This window comes from Leptonychotes weddellii, chromosome 4 (assembly GCF_054177405.1).
Source record: "Leptonychotes weddellii isolate Sample4059 chromosome 4, ASM5417740v2, whole genome shotgun sequence".
Taxonomy (NCBI): domain Eukaryota; kingdom Metazoa; phylum Chordata; class Mammalia; order Carnivora; family Phocidae; genus Leptonychotes; species Leptonychotes weddellii.
In genome coordinates, this window is record NC_138372.1 from 72,637,764 (window position 1) to 72,657,256 (window position 19,493).

Genomic DNA, 19,493 nt, shown 5'->3' on the forward strand with positions numbered 1-19,493 from the left:
AGAGAAAGAGAAGTATCATATGATCTCACTGATATGAGGAATTCTTAATCTCAGGAAACAAATAGGGTTGCTGGATTGGTGGGGGGTGGGAGGGATGGGGTGGCTGGGTGATAGACATTGGAGAGAGTATGTGCTATGGTGAGTACTGTGAATTGTGTAAGACTGATGAATCACAGACCTGTACTCCTGAAACAAATAATACATTGTATGTTAAAAAAAAAAAAGAAGAAGATAGTAGGAAGGGAAAAATGAAGGGGGGGGGAAATCGGAGGGGGAGATGAACCATGAGAGACTACGGACTCTGAGAAACAAACTGAGGATTTTAGAGGGGATGGGGTGGGGGGATGGGTTAGCCCCGAGATGAGTATTAAGGAGGGCATGTATTGCATGGAGCACTGGGTGTTATATGCAAACAATGAATCATGGAACACTACATCAAAAACTAATGATGTAATGCATGGTGACTAACATAACATAATAAAATTTAAAAAAATAAAAAATAAAAATGAATCAAAAGCCATTAAAAAAAAGAGTACCCAAAGCAATCTATAGATTGAATGCAATTCCTATCAAAATACCAATAGCATTTTTCACAGAACTAGAACAATCGTAATATTTGTATGGAACTACAAAAGACCCTGAATAGCCAAAGCAATTTTGAAAAAGAAGAACACAACTGGAGGTATCACAATTCCAGACTTTAAGTTCTATTACAAAGCTGTAGTAATCAAAACAGCATGGTACTGACACAAAAACAAATAGATCAATAGAACACAATAGAGAACCCAGAAATAAACACTCAATTAATCTTTGACAAAGTAGGATAGAATAAGCCACGGGAAAAGGTCTCTTCAACAAATGGTGCTGGGAAAACTATATGATTACATGAAAAGAATGACAGTGGATCACTTTCTTACACCAAACACAAATATAACTCAAAATGGATAAGAGACCTAAATGTGAGACCTGAAACCATAAAAACCCTAGAAGAGAGCACAGGAAGTAATTTCTCTGACATCAGCCATAGCAACCTTTTTCTAGATATGTCTCCTGAGACAAGGGAGATAAAAGCAAAAATAAACTATTAAAACTACAGCAGAATAAAAAGCTTCTGCACAGCAAAGGAAGTAATCAACAAAACTAAAAGGTAACCTACAGAGTGAGAGAAGATATTTGCAAATGACATATCTGATAGAGGGTTAGTATCCAAAATATATAAAGAACTGATACAACTCAACACCCCAAAAACAAATAATCCAATTTAAAATTGGGCAGAAGACAAGACAGACATTTCTCCAAAGACAAATAGATGGCCAACAGACACATGAAAAGATGTTCGACAACACTCATCATCAGGAAAATGCAAATCAAAACCACAATGAGATATCACCTCACACCTATCAGAATGCCTAAAATCAACAACACAAGAAACATGTGTTGGCAAGGATGTGGAGAAAAAGGAACCCTTGGTGGGAATGCAAACTGGGCCAGCCACTGTGGAAAACAGTATTGAGGTTCCTCAAAAAATTAAAAACAGTAATTGCACTACTGGATATTTACCCAAAAAATACAAAAACACTAATTCAAAGGGACAAAGCCCCCCCCCTCCCCTGCCACGTTTATTGCAGCATTATTTACAATATCCAAACTATGGAAGTTGCCCAAGTGTCCATGGATAGATGAATGGATAAAGAAAACATGAAATATATACCATGGAATATTAGTCATAAAAGAGAATGAAATCTTGCCATTTGCAGTGACATGGATGGAGCTAGAGAGTATAATGCTAAGTGAAATAAGTCAGTCAAAGGGGCGCCTGGGTGGCTCAGTCGGTTAAGCAGCTGCCTTCGGCTCAGGTCATGATCCCGGAGTCCTGGGATCGAGCCCCGCATCGGGCTCCCTGCTCGGCGGAGAGCCTGCTTCTCCCTCTCCCTCTGTCTGCCGCTCTGCCTACTTGTGCTATCTCTCTGTCAAATAAATAAATTAAAAAAAAAAAAAAAAAGAAATAAGTCAGTCAAAGACAAGTACCATATGATCTCACTCAGATGTGGAATTTAAGAAACAAATGAGCAAAGGGAACAAAAAGAGAGAGAGAGACAAACCAAGAAACAGACTCTTAACTACAGAGAACAAACTGATGGTTACCAGAGGGGGGAGGGGAGTGAAATAGGTGATGGGGATTGAGGAGTACGCTGGTCATGATGAGCACTAAGTAACATACAGAATTGCTGAATCACTCACTATATTGTACATCTGAAACTAATATAACACTGTAGGTTAATAATACTGGAATTAAAATTAAAAAGTTAATTTAAGAAAAAAGGAAAAAGGAAAAAGAGGCCAATGACCTTGATATGTAGGGTCACTGCAAAAATGAATGCAAATATGACTTTGCCCTTCACTGTAAAAATGAAAACAATCTTAACATATTCACTATTATTTTATTTTCTCTGCTAGTGAAGTCAAACACTTAACGGAGAATCTTTATGTTACTAGGAATCACAATAAAGTTGGCAAGGAGCAAACAAAGCCGACAGAATCTCAAGAGGGTGCTCATCACTGTGTCTGAAGCGCCAGCAGGAGAAAGGCCAGGAGAAAGCGAGAAAGAGAGAGGAGGGAAAGGCCAGGAGAGGGCAGGCAGGCTTTGGCCACCAGAGGCCAAGCGCGGGCAAGGCCCAACAGTAATACCTGGGCCAGGAAGTCCTTGTGGCTGCGCACACTGCGGTAGAACCGCTTGACCAACAATGCCTGCACGTGCTGGAGGAGGAGCCGCGCCCCTGTGTTGAGCTGGCTGCGGGGCTTGGGCTCCGGGCAGGCCTGGCCGCCAGGGGGAGGCGCTGCTTCGGCCGCGCAGCCATCAGAGCCCTGCGGAATCTGTCTGGCCTCTCTGGGGCCCAACCACGGGTGTCGGAGGCTGACGTCTTCTCTTTTCTGTTGAGTGCCACCTGATTTGGAAGATTGAATTAATAAATTTAGAAAAAAACACACGCAGGGTTTGGCTCTCATGTGCCTTTTTTTTTTTTTTTTTTTACTGCACTGGTTTTTCCCTTCATTTAAATTAGTAACAAAATGTCAGGCGAGGTAGGTTAATATGCTTTTAAAGATTCTATTTTGGGGGACACCTAGCTGGCTCAGTCAGCAGAGCATATGGCTCTTAAAATCAAGGGTCGTGAGTTTAAGCCCCACATTGGGTGTGGAGCCTACCAAAAAGAAAATAAATAAATAAAAATAAAATGATGATTCCATTTTTTTAATCATCTATAGACAGAATCACCTGAAATACTTTAAAAATTCTCTACAGTAGCTAAAGAGAAGAGGATATAAATGCATTGACATTTATATCAATGATATAATGATATCATTATATCATTGACATGACAGAGAGGTCTAAAACATATAACTAAGTAAAAAAAATCAACCTTACAGAGCAATGTGTGTAATAAGATCATATTTACACTAGAGAGCACGTGTGTCATATACAAAAAATTATATGTTATACATATATACACATGGACATATGTAACAGCAAAGCTCTGACAGAATACCCAACAACTATTAAAAGAAGTTACCACCGCAGGGGGAGAGCTGGATAAGGGGTGGGGATGAAGGGGGAGGGTGATTTTAGCTTTTTTTGTATTATTTCAATTTTTAAACAGCAAAATATATTCATGTGTAATCTATGGACTTAAGTAAAAGTCAGAGTTGACTTGGTTTTTTTCTAAATTCTTAGAGGCCACTGGGAAGTGGTGGAAAGACTAGTAAACTAGGAGTTGGGTGACCTGGGTTTGAATCCTGACTCTTACTAGATGCATAAATTGGACTCTGTCTGAATCTGAGGTTTCCCCTCTGTAAAACGAAAATGAAAACATTTCACAGAGTTGTGATGAGGATTAAACAAGCTAACATGTAAATGTGCTTTAAGAACTACTCACTGCAAGTCACTAGTTATGTTGAGGCTATAGTTTATCATCACTGATTAATGTTCATTTGTAGAACATGTTGCTGGACATAAAGGGTGAGCCTAGAGGACTGCTGGTTGGTCCCAGCTGCTTTCTTAACCCGTCCTAAAGTCCCCCAGCACAAGGGCAGCCGCAAGCCCAGTCACCCTTTCAGCTAACACTCACAGGCACCTGCAACGCAGCATCCTGGCTTCTGCAGCCTCACTCATGACCTGGTGCCAGAGCCCCAGTTCTCCCGCCTCCTTTCCCTGATCTGGGCTCAGATTTTTTTTTTTTTTTAAGATTTGTTTATTTTAGAGATAGAGTGAGAGTGCGAGCAGGGGGAGGGGCAGAAGGAGAGGGAGAGAAGAAGCAGACTCCCTACTAAGTGGGCAGCCCAATGCGGGGTTCCAGATCCCAGGACCCTGAGATCATGATCCCAGCTGAAACCAAGAGTCGGATGCTTAATTGACTGAGCCACCAAGGTGCCCCGTGGGCTCAGATGTGATGTGTGCTGTGGCTGGTCCTCCCTCTGGTAGGATCCTGCTGCCTTTCCTCATGTCTATCCCATGAGCTTTGCTCTCTCTCTGATGCCCCATCCAGACTGGAGCCCACTGTGGAGGCCAGAGCAGAGGGCGCCAGCTGAGGGCAGTCAGAACCCTGTTTGTTCCTGGCTTTCTGCTGCCCTCTAGTGGTCACTGGCTGTGAGCCACAGCTTTAGAGGCTGCCACTGACCCTTTTGGTACCTTGAAACTTGGGACCCCAGTGGATACCTACAAGTTCCTTCAGACTTTGGAGATAAGATCAGAAACTGTCATACTCTAAAATGGAGCCAATTAAAAAATGCATTTAGCCATCTGAAAAATGGGAAAAGGTCCACAGTGAGAGTGTGGACTTGGTCCTAGTTTGAGAGCTAAAACCAGGGAATAAGACTCAGAAGCCTGTTTGATTTTAAGGCAAGTCATCCAATCTGTGTGAGCTCAGTTTCTGTCTTAGCAGCCTCATGAGATTATAGTGACAATCAAAACAATGGATGTTACGTGCTCCATGAAGTATAAAGAGCTAAACAAGGTTGAGGTAAAAGATGATTTGTAAATTAGGATGTTGCTAAATCTTAATCAGAAATCACATACTGTGTTAAAACTTGGCATGTATTAACTCATTTAATTCTCTCAACAATCCTAAAAGGTGGATACTATTAATTGCCCCATTTTGCAGATGAGGAATCTGAGGTACAAAGAGACTAAGTATTTACCCAAAGCCACTCAGTTAGTAAATTGTGGAGCATATTATCGAGATCTGCCCTACTCTAGCAGCTACACTCTTAACCTCTATCCCTGTATGTCTCTTTGGAACATCCTATTCTATGCCCGGGCTGACCAGTCTTCTGATGTCCAATTTATTCTCCTGAGAAGATCTAATTATTAAGGAGTATTTTGTGCTGATGAAAGCCCCAACTCTTGAAAACATCATAGCTTCTGATATATATTTGCATATTTTCATTTCAAGTCTTGGTTAATGTAAGTCTTTGTCTTTGGGTGACCTGGGAGAATTCCATTTCTGTGTCTATAAAGCTGGAAAGAACACCTGGGCTGCTCCCACCCTCTCTGGCAGACTGCCCTTCCCTCCCCACTCTGCCAGGATGCCCACCTCTTCTGGCTACCATGTGACTCACCTGGGCCAGGCAGCACATTTGGGCTGGTGTATTTGACCACTGGTAGTTCTAGGCATAGCTGATAAACAGACTTCTGGGACCACTTACGAAGCAAGATGAAAACCATATATCTTAAGAGTTGGCATCAGAAACTTCACAGGGAGGAAATTGTCTTTGCACAGGAAAATACTGTGGTATTTCTCTACTGAGTAGAAAAAGTAACCAATAGCGGGAGCCCAAGGCATCGAAGGAGAATGGCATGCAGCTTTGCCCATGAGCAGGAGAGAGGAAAACACAGCAGAGAAAGAGGAGGCAGATAGAGGATTTTATCAGTGTGGGAGGATGCCTATTATTCTATCAGAAGCGGCCTGGGTCATGGCAGGTAATCCTGCCTGCATGTCCATCTCCCTATCCCCTATCCTCCACAGGAAATTCACTCATGAACGCTTTCTGTGGCTCTGGAATTTTGGTAGAAATCACAGAACGGGCTAGTTGGGGCCCAGGCTCACACATGTAGAAGAGAGACCCCCAAATCCACAGCAATTATGCAATTATGGCCTCCACACTTGCAAAGTTCCATAGGGCACTAAATGAAGGCTCAGAATAATTTTATCTCTATTTCAAAGAGGCCAGAAGATCCCAGCTGGTATCTGGGTTGTATTCACTGTCACCATTATCTGTAGGGACTCTGTGGGCTGTCACTCATGCAGACCAGACAGGAATGGATCAGAGGCCTGGCGGAGATAAGAGGAGCAGATGAGGATGGTGATGTGGCAGGTATAGGAGACCCGAAAGTGGGATGAGAAACTTGGGGGTGGTGAAGCTCCCAGCCTGACCTCCTTAAGAATCCTGATTCATCTAGTCTTTGCACCCAGACCTAATTACATTTGTCATTTAAAGGAACCAAGAATGCAAAATGTGTGTTATTTGGGGGTCAGATAAATACAATGGAGAAGTATTTGCCTGCTTTGTTGCTTCATGAAATTTTCCTTAGATTTTCAATACAGAGCTTGGGGAGTGTGGTGAGGGAACACACTCTGGAACCATACCAGCAAACAGAGGTCCTGAGTCAGAATCCTCCGTGACCTTCAGAAAAATCTGTCAAGAAAGGAAAAAGAGAGCATTTGGTTTAGGCATTCCATTCTCAGAAAAAAATCTAATCCAAGCTCAGTTTTGTTGGGTGCTGCTTCATAATGGAAGGAAAATATATTGCGATTTATCTAAGAACACAGTCGTCTATAAATATAAAAGTGTGTGCACATAGTGACCACAGCTACGTGAAACATGTTTCTGGATGGACAGAGGCACGAAGAAGTGAGCCAAAAATGAAGATTGTTGCTATGCTTGGGTGGGGAGTTACAGCTTTTTGCCTTTATAAAACGTCCCCCTAATATTAGACTTCTGCAAAGAACCACATTTTCTGCTACCTGAGGGGAGCCAGCTGGAATCTCTGCCTTACCTCTTCCAGGGGAGTGTCAGAAATTCCAAAACTGCTGAGCCCCAGGTCGGCTAGTGTGCCCTCGAGCTCTCTGAAAAGGCTGGTGTATGCTCTCTGCTTGAGATTCTTATTTGGAAGAAGGAAGATAAGTTCTTGACCAATGCATTCCACCAGCTTTGCCTCTGGAACATGGTGTTGTACCATATCCATCAGCTCATTCACATCTCCTAGGACAAAAAAAAAAAAGAGAGAGAGAGACTGACATCAACTGTCTTCCAGAACTGAACCTGGGAGACGGTGAGCCTGCTCACATCCCCTACTTTCTTCCGCTTCCCATTTGAGGAAGGGGCATTTCATTCCTCAGTAGTGACTCCTGCGGAGGACTAATGCTGCCTCCTGTCCGTTTTAGCTTAGCTGGCCCAGTGAAGGGCACTGAGAGGGAGAGGGAAAGGGAGAGGGAAGCACTAACAGCACTCCCCACTAACTAGCTGGGCCAACCTGGCAAGGTCATGTAATGTTCCCCTGCCAGTTTTCTCCTTTGTGCAATCAAATGGTCTGTCCCTTGCAAGCTATGTAACATCACGCAGGTCATACCCTCTTTTTTTTCATCGGTTCAAAGGGGAAAATAATGGCACCCACCCACTTTACTGTTATTTATGAGGACTGGATGAATTAATACACACAAAACACTTAGAAGGACATGTCTGGCGCCTAGGTAAGTATTAGCTGCTACTGTTATTATGAACATCATCTCTAGTAAGAAAGCTCTTATCATTATTGTTGCTCATTCTTATTCACCACAAGCCTGAAGGTTAAGTCAAAGTTCCTTTCATTTTCCTTGTCTGGCCCGAGCTATAGGTGACTTGCCCAAGATGCATACCTGGGACTGGTGCCCAAGCTGGAGAAGAACTCCCCTTCCTAAATCACACACCAATGCCTGGTCTAACTCTTTGAAGGAATGTGCCATTTCCCTTGGGACTGCACCTGCCTCCTCCAACGAACAAACTAACCAACCTTAACACCTTGATCTCAGGAAATGCTGAAGGGGATCAAGAAGCTGTGGAGTGAGACTGGGGCTGGGGGGATGGAGTGTAGGGTGTACAACATGGGGTGTGAGGAAGTGTCCAGTAACAAGTATTTACCCTACACCCTCATACAGTCAGAATTGAATTTTATGCATAAGCATGTATTACTTTGAAATTAAAAATCTGATTAAAAAATTTTAAAGCATGTATGTGAAGAGACAGTTCCCTATTATCTTGAGAAGCAGGTCAAAGGGAGAAGGATTCTAGGGACTCAGAACCCAGGTCTCGTGCATTTCTGCCCAGCAGTCCTCTCAATTAGGGCCACCTGGTGGGTTCTTTGCTTTCTTTGTTTTAAAAATGACCCATGTGGAGGGATTTCATGGCTTTCAATCCATGTCTTTCTCTCGAGCTGGACTGGAAGCCTTGTTTTATGTCAGATTCACAAAGTGGACTCAATTGTCTTTAGCTCTGGGATTACTTCACACAGGCTGGAGGGCTCCTTGGGTGAGGAAGTAGCTTTGCCCTAAACAGCTCTCCAGGGGTCATGTGCATTGTTCTCTGAGGAAGGAAATCGAGCCCGAAGCTGCTAGATTCCCAGGAATTGTGTCTTAGTCATGTGTGTCAGCCTTCCAGGGGCAGTCCTGGAGGGCTGCAGGCTTGCAGCGTCTGCCAGGGAGGTCTGCGCGTTTGTGTGGTGCATGGTTGTGTGAGAGGGGAAAGCCTTGCGAGGAAATAACTGGGGAGCAGAATGATCTTCATTCTCTTATTTGGGGCATAACAACTTACTGTGCTTCCTACAGTTCACAGCATCCCTCTTATAGCAAAATAAATAAATAAACATTTGTTTAGAAATAAAGGAATATTAAAAAAAATTACTCCAGTCAGCAGGCCCTGTTTCCAACTTGATTTTGGTGCATCACTGTATTGGTTTTTAAAAACTATCAATGTCTTGACCAAGATTCCTCCTGGGAGGGAACTCCAGCAAGCAGGGAGAGACCCACAGCAAGGCAGGCTAGGGGAAAGATACAGAGCTGTCACCCTGAAAGGATGTGTTCCTATGCGCCACAGGTTCTGTCCGTGCAAAGAGTGGGCAAGAGAGTGGATGTGATGCGGACCTGGGCGTTTTCCCTCAAATTTCAAGCACGGTATGTAAATAGTGTCTAGTTTTCCGGTTTCACTAGATTTTAGTCAGTAAATTCTCCAGATTTAGAAAAAAAATTGTACTAAATAGAGAACTTTGTTTTTTCTTTGCTAAGCAGATAGTTTCCCCCTTGTCATCAACCTGGGTCAGTACACAGGTTTCATTTTGCTCCCTCTTAGGGATATGGGGTGTGTGGTCTTCCATTTGCAAAGACACCCCAGAGGCTGGATGGAAGTGGGCCTTCATGGAGGACAGCAAGAGTTGTTGGCAAGTACTCTGGGTCCCTGAGGTCAGATCCCTTGGGATGGGTGCATACAGTGAGAGCCTGTCTTCTGCATCTCCCTGGAGGTGGGGGTGCCCCCGACGAGGTTTAACACACCCTAACTCAAGGGAGAACTGCTGGAAAGTTGGGACGCTGAGGGAAAGTCAGGAGTGTAACAAGGATGTGTGACTTGGCATCCACTCCGTACATTCTGACTGTCTGGAAAAGTTCACTCTGGTTGCTGTATGTTACCATGGCTTCACCCGAGGGCCTCACCTGGCACCTACAGTAGCCCTTCTCCAGACACTTAAGTAATGCTGCCTGGAGCCAGGGCAGAAGGACCCAGGAAAGAGGGCTTAACAGGGCTAGCACGAGGAGTGAACAAACACTGGATTCCTTAATTAAGGGAGGAGGCCCTTAGGCCCGGGGCTTTTAAAGTCCCTCTGGGAATGGAGGAGAAAGAAGGTCAAAGAGAAAGATGAGCAACTGCATGACCAAGGGCTTGAGAAATGCACAGTGTTCTCTTTTCTCCCATTAAAACGTTTGACAACAGGATACACCCAACCATATCGAGAGATGATCACCAGACAAGAACCAAGACACAGCCTGCCCCAGTGCGTACCGTCCAAGACTTGTTCCGGAGTCATCTCATCTATGTGGGCTGGACACCTGCCGGAGAAACCCTCAGACGCACAGCTGCAGGTCGCCTACAACAGACGGGCGTCAGTCACTTGAACGACCACATCTCCCTGATGCTGACTGCTATCCCCACCGCACCTCATTTGTTTCTTGCCGCCAAAACTGGTCAACAAATTTTGCCCCCCCACTTTAATATATTACTTCATGTGAGCATTCTGAGGGTGTGGCTATTTGATTTTATCGCGGAGAGTGTGTGAGTCAGGCACAGAGAGTAATAGCACCTCAAAGGACACCCTTGGCTTGTCATTATCATATGACAGCTGTAGGTCGGCCTGTGCAGGACATTCTGCTCCTCTGTCCCCGTGGATGCACGCTGGCCTGTAGAAGCCTACCCAGGACAGGAAAACCTGGAGGCACCCAACCCTTACACTACGAAGCCGGAGGCCTAGGTCATGCTACAAAGTAACCAGCCTGACCACTCGAACAGGAGCAGTGCCTAGTCTCGAGGAGGCCAGAGGACGTTCATAATGCTTTCTCTCACTTATCGTCTCCACGTCCCTGACAAGCAGGAGCAGAGCTGATCAGTTTCGTTTTCTGCGTGCAAAGAAACCAACACTGATAAGCAATTACGGAATTTGCCTGGGATGACACAGTCCTCCACCTCGCTGCTACCCAGACCCGAACCTGGTCTCCTGACAATGCTGAGGGGGGTCTCCGCTAAAGGGTATTGTCTGGCTTCATCATTTTCAGCTGATAGTTCCCAAGAAGGCCTTTCCTTGGCTTTCATTTCCCAGTGGACTTTGGGTTGAATTAGGGAACATAAACACTGGAATGAAACATGGGAAGCTTCAAAAGCCACTCTCCTTCCCAGCGTGCCCAGCCTGAGACGCTTCTGAGTGGCGACACACCACATGCGTGTGTAGGGTTCTGGAGTACCATAATCTCAGCTCGTTTCATTTGGGGTAAAGCATCTCTGGAGGAGGGTTCGCAACATCCATTTATCAAAATCTGCAAAGAGTTTCAGAAACAAAGAAGTAGATTCTGGCCACTAGAGCCTGACTGGGGTGGAGACGCCGGGCATGGCAGCACCACGCCGTGTGCTTCTTCTGACCCAACACGGACTCTTTCCCCGGGCACGTGCATACCTCACAGCCTGCTCTTTGGTTCTGGATGTTTTTCATCTTGCGCACCAAGGTTAAGTAGAAGCCCGTGCCAAAGCAGCTCTTCAGGAAGAGCGGGGTGCCCGAGCAGTAGAGCCTTCCCTGGGAAATGATGGCGATGCGGTCCCCGAGGAGGTCGGCCTCGTCCATATGGTGAGTGGACATGATGATGGTTCTGCCTGCAAAGGCAGAGGTCAGGGGATCACCGGGTAGGCCTGGGCAGGGCGGTGCGGAGAGGATGCAGAGCAATCTCCCTGTGACACGGGCATAAAAACTGGAAGTGGATCAATAAAAACAAGTATTTTTTTTTTTTTTAAAGATTTTATTTTTTTATTTGACAGAGAGAGACACAGTGAGAGAGGAGCACAGGCAGTGGGGAGAGGCAGGCTTCCCGCCGAGCGGGGAGCCCGACGTGGGGCGCGATCCCAGAACGCTGGGATCATGACCTGAGCCGAAGGCAGGCGCTTAACGACTGAGCCACCCAGGCGCCCCTAAAAACAAGTATTTTGCAGCAAAGTCCAGAATACTAGAATAAGAACAACAGCAGCTGATGTTTTATAGCACCCTGCATGCTGTTAAGCACTGTCACATACAGTATCTCTTCATCTGGCATTGGACCTGCTTCCAATAAATCACTGTGTAGGGGACCTATTTATTACAGTTAGTCGGCATCTGTTGAGTTCCATATGTATATTCTCTGGATCATTAAGTACTGCACTTATAATCTTCTCAAAGAACACACACATACTTTGAAACCAATGGGAAATGTCATGAAAAGAAAATGGTAACGAGGATTCCAGGATGGCAAACTGATCGTGGGACCGAGTCATGCCATCACATTCATGGGCCCTCTGAGCTCTGCCTGCCATCTTTCTGGATCTGCACCCTCGGGTTAGAAGGTGCTGGGATAGAGGGAAGCCCGTCCCATTTTGAGACACTGCTATCTGCTGTAGTCCTCTGGAGCACGGGACACATGCACGTCACCCACACACCCGGTCCTAATGGTCATCTGACAGCTACGGAGTTTCCTGGGATGTCTGCATGTGACTTGGTTTTGACTCTTAGTCAAAGAGGAATTTTGCCTAGAGCTGCATGCCTTGTTCCAGACAGAAGGGCTGCAGGTTGAGAGAACCTTTTAGAATATTTGGGGAAGTAGGCTGCTCCATTAGTGACTCCCTGTCTTTATTGGTGTAAACATTTCAGGACGCTTCCCCTGGAACTCGGATTCATTCAAGTCACTGCTCAATTCTGTCAGAGTGTAGTTATGGCTGTTAAGTATGCTCAGTTCCAAAGCACCACGGTGAGAGCGGGGGTCACAGACAAAGGCTGGGTGAGAGCACAGGGCACCGAGCAGAGGCCATTACCTGAGCGGTACTTCAGGAGCAGGTCCCAAATTGAGCGTCTTGAGTAGGGGTCCACCCCTGAGGTGGGCTCATCCAGAATGACAACCTTGGCACCTCCCACGAAGGCAATGGCAACAGACAGCTTCCTCTGCATGCCACCTAGAGGTCGGTACAAGACAACAGAGTCACAAGGGCTGTGGAGGACCAGAGGAGAAAGGCCCAGGGCTGGTGGTGTAAGGGGGGGGGCGGGGCGGCGTGCCTTCCAGCAGCAGCTTGATGTTGCCTCCTTAGAGGTTTGTACAGTGTTCAAACCCTAGTGGTGTACAGGCCTCTTTAAATGCAGAAAAGGCATGAAATGCAGAAATGCAGAAGCAGATAAGACCATTTGAAGGCTGTTCTCACATCTTAGTTCAAACCCACGAACGTCAGAACAAATACAGCCCAGGCGGCTACAAGATAGGGTTCCATGTGGGAAATGATCGAGAGGTGGGTTGCTCTTAGGTGCACAGAGTAATTTTATAGAAGTGCTCCACCTCTTAGGAGGTTTCTTAGAAGCCTCCCCTTCTGCCAGTGTCCTGGAAGACAATGGATTTGCCATCCGTAGCCCTGTCTTTTTCCAATACCAAGCACCTGATAGATCCTGAGCTTCTTCGTTCCTCTTGTGGTGGAGGCCTGTGTCCTCCAACATGGCTTCCATCTCCAGCTGGGCCTCTTCCCAGGACTTCCCTTTCAGCTGGGCATAGAACAGGATGTGTTCAGCCACTGTGAGGCTAGGGGACAGAGCAATGAGAGAGGCAATGGGCTCAGCAATTCCACCTCTAATGATTCACCTTATAGGAACAATTAAGGATGAGCACAAAGTTTTAGCAATGAAGATGTTCATCATGGTGCTGTTTATAATACCAAAAAATAAAAAACAAAAAACAAAAGAAAACCCAGATCCTGCTAAATATCTAATAAGAGGGGACAGTACATTTATATAATGGCATAGTATATAAACATAAAAATTATTTTATTGAAGAATATGTAATGACATGAAAAGATGTTCATGATATCTTGAGTGAAAAAAACACAATTGCTTTAAAAATGGAAGATTACAAAACTGTATGCAGAGTTTTACTCTCCTTTATAATGTTAAATAATGTATCTATACATGCATAGGAGAAAGTTCTGAAAAATCATATACCAAGGTGTGAACCGTGGTTATCTCTGGATGGTGAAATTACAGATGACTTCTGTTTTCTTCTTTTAATCTGTATTTCCTCCCTTCCTTTCTTTAATTAGTATATATCACTTTTTAAGTAATAAGTAAAAGTTTGGGGAAAAAGCAACTGAAAAGCCTCCCGAAAAGTCAGTTTTTAGTGCCTGGCTTAAGAGTGAAAAAAGGAACAATGGTCTCCTCTCTTGGTCCCTGGGAGGGAGTATTTCAGGGTTGAGCGAGGGGCCCCAGGATGGGCCACCCTGTCAGAGAGCGGGGGGCATTACTCTTCTGAGGGGGCAGACCTCAGCTCCCAGTGCCAGAGGCATAGTCTGAGTTTCTGAAGGATACCTCTCATAGCAGGAAGGACCAGGGACCTTGAACACGGGGAAACCAAACAAGAATACTGCCTCCTGCCCCCAGAACTGGCATCCTTGAGCTCAGCCGTAGAGAACATGTGTGTTGGGGGGTTGGTCAGGGTGGCAATAAGGCATGGAGAGGGTCTCAGTTCCTGTTCTACTTACTGGTGGAATAGGATGTTGTGCTGTGGACACATGCCAAGACTCTGCCGGACTGCATCCAGGCTGGTTTCAATGTCCTTTCCCCCAATGAGCACAGTCCCTGATGTTGGGGGCAACAGACCCGTCAGGATGGACCTGTCAAATGCAGGAGTCAGTGACAGAAAAGATGACCTTGAGCAGTACCCCCACTCCAGCGTTGCTGAGGACTCTCACAGTGACTCCTGCATTGGCTCTCAATTGAAACCAAACCATTATTAGCTGTGGGGACCAACAGGTTCCCATACAGGCCTTAGATGCTTCTAAGCATCTACTGTGGATGATCCAGCCCCTACTGTGGATGACCACTTCTGCCTTCTCTGCTTCTATTTATTTCCTAGGGCCCCAGGCGGGCACTGATGGGTCCTCAGGGTTCCCAGCTGCAAAACATTCACTACAGAACATCCCTCCCCAGCTCAGTCATCACCACTCCTGGTGCTGTAGGGGCTCAATTAAAGGTGTGCAGTACGTATAGGTCAATATATGCCTGATATCATTATTATAAAGCATAGGGAAGGATCTTAATGAGAGCTCAGGCATTCAGTATGTATTTATTGATTAAGTGATTGAAGGCAGGCAGAGGAATTACCACCAACAATATCATTTTTGGATTCAAAACAAAAAGCTCGATATCCATGTTGGCCTTTTTTTTGGTAAAATGAGAAATAATGATGCCCACCTCATGGGTTTGTTGTGAGGATTAAATGAGTTTACACTTGTAAAGCACTTAGAACTGCGCCAGCATAAAGTAAAGCTCAAAAGTATTATTACTATTTTTAGGGCCCCTGGGTGGCTCAGTCGGTTAAGTGGCTGCCTTCGGCTCCGGTCATGATCCTGGAGTCCCAGGATCAAGTCCCACATCGGGCTCCCTGCTCAGCGGGGAGTCTCCTTCTACCTCTGACCCTCCCCCCTCTCATGCTCTCTCTCTCTCTCTCTCTCTCTCTCTCATTCTCTCTCTCTCTCTCTCAAATAAATAAATAAAATCTTTAAATAAAAAAAAGTATTATTACTATTTTTATTAAACAGTGTGTTTCACCTCCCAGGAGAAGTTGCATTTTCAGCAGTCGATGAAGTAATGTGTTTGCCTTGAGAAGCCCTGAGGTCTTGGGTGGTGCTCTGGGCTTTCTGACCATATTAGTTAACAAGGTGAGCAATCAGTTGGATATATTGCTGCCTGGCCTAGCCAGCTCTGTCCCTGAATTCAGATACAATCTCAGGTTATCTGAACTTGTACTTAGAAGCTGAAATCTCTGTTGATCAACCACTAGAGGGAAACAGAATCAAATATAATGGCACCTGCCCCACATTCCACTCACACTGAACCTCCCTCAGAGAACATTCCAACGTAGGGTGTATACTGCTGATCCTTCCTGGTGCTCTGTAAGAGGTCAAAGGACTTGAAGACCACTATCACACGGCTTCCCGACCCCCTGAGAGGACTGTCTCGGACACTCCTTGGGAAACCTTAGCTAGCCACGTTCTCCTCAGCAGATGGCGCTCTGATCCCTTAAAAAACGAGGAGAGCTTCCTGACCTTTCTATGCAGAGCTTGCATCTTCCTTGAACTTTATCTTCCAATCGCCAGGTGGTTACCTCATAGGCCCCTCTAGGGAGCACACCCTTTTTACTTTCTCCAAAACAGATCAGTAAAGGAATCCTCTTTGGAAATAAGTAGTACTCTATGGACCAAGGGCGTGTGATGGTGATGGCTATGACTTTAGCACCATCACTGATGGTAATAACACTGGAGAGGTTGGGGATGGGCAGACAGGCTCACAGTGTCAGAGACCAGACAACTGAAAAGACCTGGCTCTTGCCTTCACTGAACCATTACAAGTTGGTGACACCAGAAAGTCACTTCAACTCTCTAGATGTCCACTTCCCCAGCACACAAAGGGGGCAGTAAACTTACTTCAACTCCCTTTCCCACTTCTTGTGAGGATCAAATAAAACAACGTACATGAATGAGCTCTAAATACTGTAGTATGCTTTACACATTCTTGGGACACAAATACATAGTACATTTTTGTCACTAATACTCAGTGGGAAAGAGTAGACTGCAGCTAATGGGGCAGAACAGAGCCAGAAAATAACAGGATAGAAGAGTAATCCAGGCTCTTTGCCCGAAAACTCACAAGGTGGTAGTTTTCCCTGCTCCATTGTGACCAAGGAACGCGGTGATCTGGTTCTCGTAGAAGGTAATGTTAAGACGGTCCACGGCTGGTCTGCTGTAGGGCTCAAAAATCTTCACCAGATTTTTCACACATACCCCAGGAACCAAGCCTGGAAGTTCACGTTCAAAGAAGGAGTCTTGGAGGAAAAAAATGAACATGATGTAAGTATAATGCTGTCATGTACACATTCCCCAAGGCTTGCTCTTCAGACCACTGTCTTTTGCCCCGATGGCTTTGGCTGTGACTTTGTAAGGCTGACTACAAAATAATCATGGTAATAATAGTACCTAACATTTATTAAGTGGTACTATGTGCCAGGCTTTGTTTAAGTGCTTTATATGGATTACCTCATTTTACCCTTATAACAGCTCCGTGGGGACAGATGTTATTATGCCCATTTTTATAGATGGGGAAACCTAAGGCACAGAGACATCAAATATCCAATCAAGGTCACACAGCTCATGAACAGCAGAGCTGGAATTCAAACCCAGAGTGCACTCACTGTATATATGGAGAGTTAGCCCGAAGCTCAATCTTCAGCCCAGGCTGTCATTTCCAACAGTCTGTGGGGCATTTCCTCATGCCCCACATTCTGGTATCAGCTCAGGCTCCTTATCTTCCTCCCAAAACATAACTTTCCCTCAGACTCTCCCATGTCCACTCCTGTAACCGCCCTTCTCCTGGTTACCTTGGCTCAAGCCTTTGTGTTAACTTTGCCTAAAGTGGACTTCTCAGTTACTGGGTAGGACAGTCTACTCTTTCTCATCACTGCCCCTCCAACTCCACACCTCCACTCATCCATGCCTTTCCAGTGCAGATCCTTGTGACCATGCTGTCCACTTCTCCCAACCTCCAGTCCTCCTCTGCTTGAGTTCACCTTGTACAGTACCACTTACTTTGTGAACATTGTAGGTTCTGAGCATTGACTCCCCTGCAAAACAACATCCTTCTCCTATGTGTGCCTTCTGGTCTTTCCTGTAACTAAGATGGAATCGGGCCCAGCCATCTGATTTTGGCCTTGGAACTCCACGCTGGGAGGGCTATGCCAGAGGCACTGTTGACTGCAGCCCAACTCTCCGAGGAGCCAGAGGTCACTGACCTCAGCTTTGTGCAATGGCACCTTGGTTGGGCCAGAGGCCTGGGGGCCAGACCCTCTCAAGCAGTGGCAGGCAAAGTCCAGAGGAGGGGATAGCAAGAGCATTTTAACATTCACAGAGAAGCACATATGCTTAGGGAAGGGAGAACATGGGGAGACGTACAGAACTGGTCTAAGAGAGAAGGTAAGGAAGGCAAAGCCCGGGAATACTTGCAAACCTAATTCTTTACTTCAGGAATTATTAGGTAACTTCCACAGTCAGGAAAGGCTTTTGATGGTTTGAATGAATGGGCCTGTAGATATGTAAACCACGAATGAAGTGTAGTCAGCTCCACTAGACTCCTTCCTCCTGTGCACAGAAGCATTTATTTTTGTCTTTCCTTATAGCTCATATCCGCTTTAAGTCCCAGTGACCCAAGTTATTGTTCTGGCTAAATCCTCGGAAGTCAGCACATTTGTGCAACTCACTTGGGACTTGCCTAACAAGGGCACAAACACACCACATACTTGGGATTTGCTTTCTCCAGGAAATATGCGTTAATGTCTGGCTGGACCATTCATTCCACACACGTGCGGCTCGGCCCTTGAGAAGCTACCAGGTTTAACCCCTATCAAAAGAGTCTGTTTCCTGGGGTCTGCTGCACCCCAGTCATGAAGTGTATTGCTCCATCCTTTTACAGTACTCTGCACTTCTTGCCTATGCTCTGCGTTCTTTATTTTTTTTTTTACCTTTTATTCCTCCTGGGTGTTCCGGATCCTCCATTTCCTCTGTTACGGGTTCCGTCCTTTCGAGAGCCTTTTCTCCTCTGGTTGAACACCCTGCACCAACCAGAAGCCACGGTTACTCCTGGTGAGAGCTAACAATCAGTAAAAGCAGGAAAAGGAAGGGAGAGGGAAGGGGTGCCAGAGTTTCCTACCATAGCTAGAAAACACGGTTCCCTCAAAAGGCCAAGTCAGCATTCCCGGGGACCAGCCCTGAGCATGGTTCTGCCGCCCACTGACCTGTGGGCCTGTAAAGTCCCAAAAATGGCTGCCAGTACCTCCTGGCTGGCTGGCTGGTCAACCTTTGCCGAGCCCAGATGGAGCTTTATAACAGGTGTTTCACCTTATCCTCTTAACACGCCAGCAAGGGCCCACAGTGTCAGAAATTATAATTTAAAAAAATATTCACAAAACCAGGACTCAGTTTGCAATGGGTTAATTTTCTTTACCTCACCAGCAGTATTTCTTGCTCCAGTCAAAAACAAGTCAAAGTCATGGTGAATCTTGAGAAAAGCTCATTCAAGGTGATATGATGGATGGCCAGCTTAAATTACAGATTGAGAAATAATTTACCTGAGCATTTTTATGGGCATTCAAGTCTTTTGGGACTAACACCAGAGTTGGGCCTGGTTGAGGTATAGGCTCGTATAAATTGTAAAGTATGGTGTAAACACACACACACATTCTCACACTGATACATACACACATACTCTCTCACACACATCAGACATGCACACACACACACAGAGGCAATTTTTTGTTGTTGTTGGTAAACTTGGCATTTGGTTTAAAAGGACATCAGGACATCCTGGAAGGGGAAGAGAAGCAGAGGAGAAGCCAGCAAGAGAGGAAAGCAGGGGCAGGAGGAAATTGCTGTCCCCACGCATCTAAAGGCTCTGGCCTCCAGAGCACAGATGTGGGCAGGGGGAGTTGTTTAATGCGGCAGCCAACCAGGGCCTCCATCACCCTTGGCTGCCCTCTGGAGATCTGCAGGCTGCAGGTGGAGCAGCCAGGAACGGGCCTCAGGGTCAGGGACCTGCCACCTCCAGCACTGCTACTTCTGCCTCCTGAAGGATTGTCAACTCTACTGCCCGCAATGCCTTTGAT

At 45.7% G+C, this 19,493-nt stretch overlaps 1 protein-coding gene across 3 annotated transcripts in view; it reads right to left on the bottom strand.

Annotated features, from left to right (window-relative positions):
* Positions 1-19,493, bottom strand: part of ABCA4 (ATP binding cassette subfamily A member 4) — a 128,670-nt gene that overhangs the window by 42,465 nt on the left and 66,712 nt on the right. For all 3 annotated transcript variants that reach the window (XM_081818824.1, XM_081818825.1, XM_081818826.1), the window contains 10 exons: positions 18,354-18,443; positions 16,490-16,664; positions 14,323-14,454; positions 13,231-13,370; positions 12,622-12,759; positions 11,243-11,436; positions 10,081-10,165; positions 7,052-7,257; positions 6,642-6,690; positions 2,689-2,945 (listed from right to left, as the gene is read on the bottom strand). In XM_081818824.1, coding sequence (XP_081674950.1) covers positions 2,689-2,945; positions 6,642-6,690; positions 7,052-7,257; positions 10,081-10,165; positions 11,243-11,436; positions 12,622-12,759; positions 13,231-13,370; positions 14,323-14,454; positions 16,490-16,664; positions 18,354-18,443 — 1,466 coding nt within the window. The remainder of the gene's footprint in view (positions 1-2,688; positions 2,946-6,641; positions 6,691-7,051; positions 7,258-10,080; positions 10,166-11,242; positions 11,437-12,621; positions 12,760-13,230; positions 13,371-14,322; positions 14,455-16,489; positions 16,665-18,353; positions 18,444-19,493) is intronic.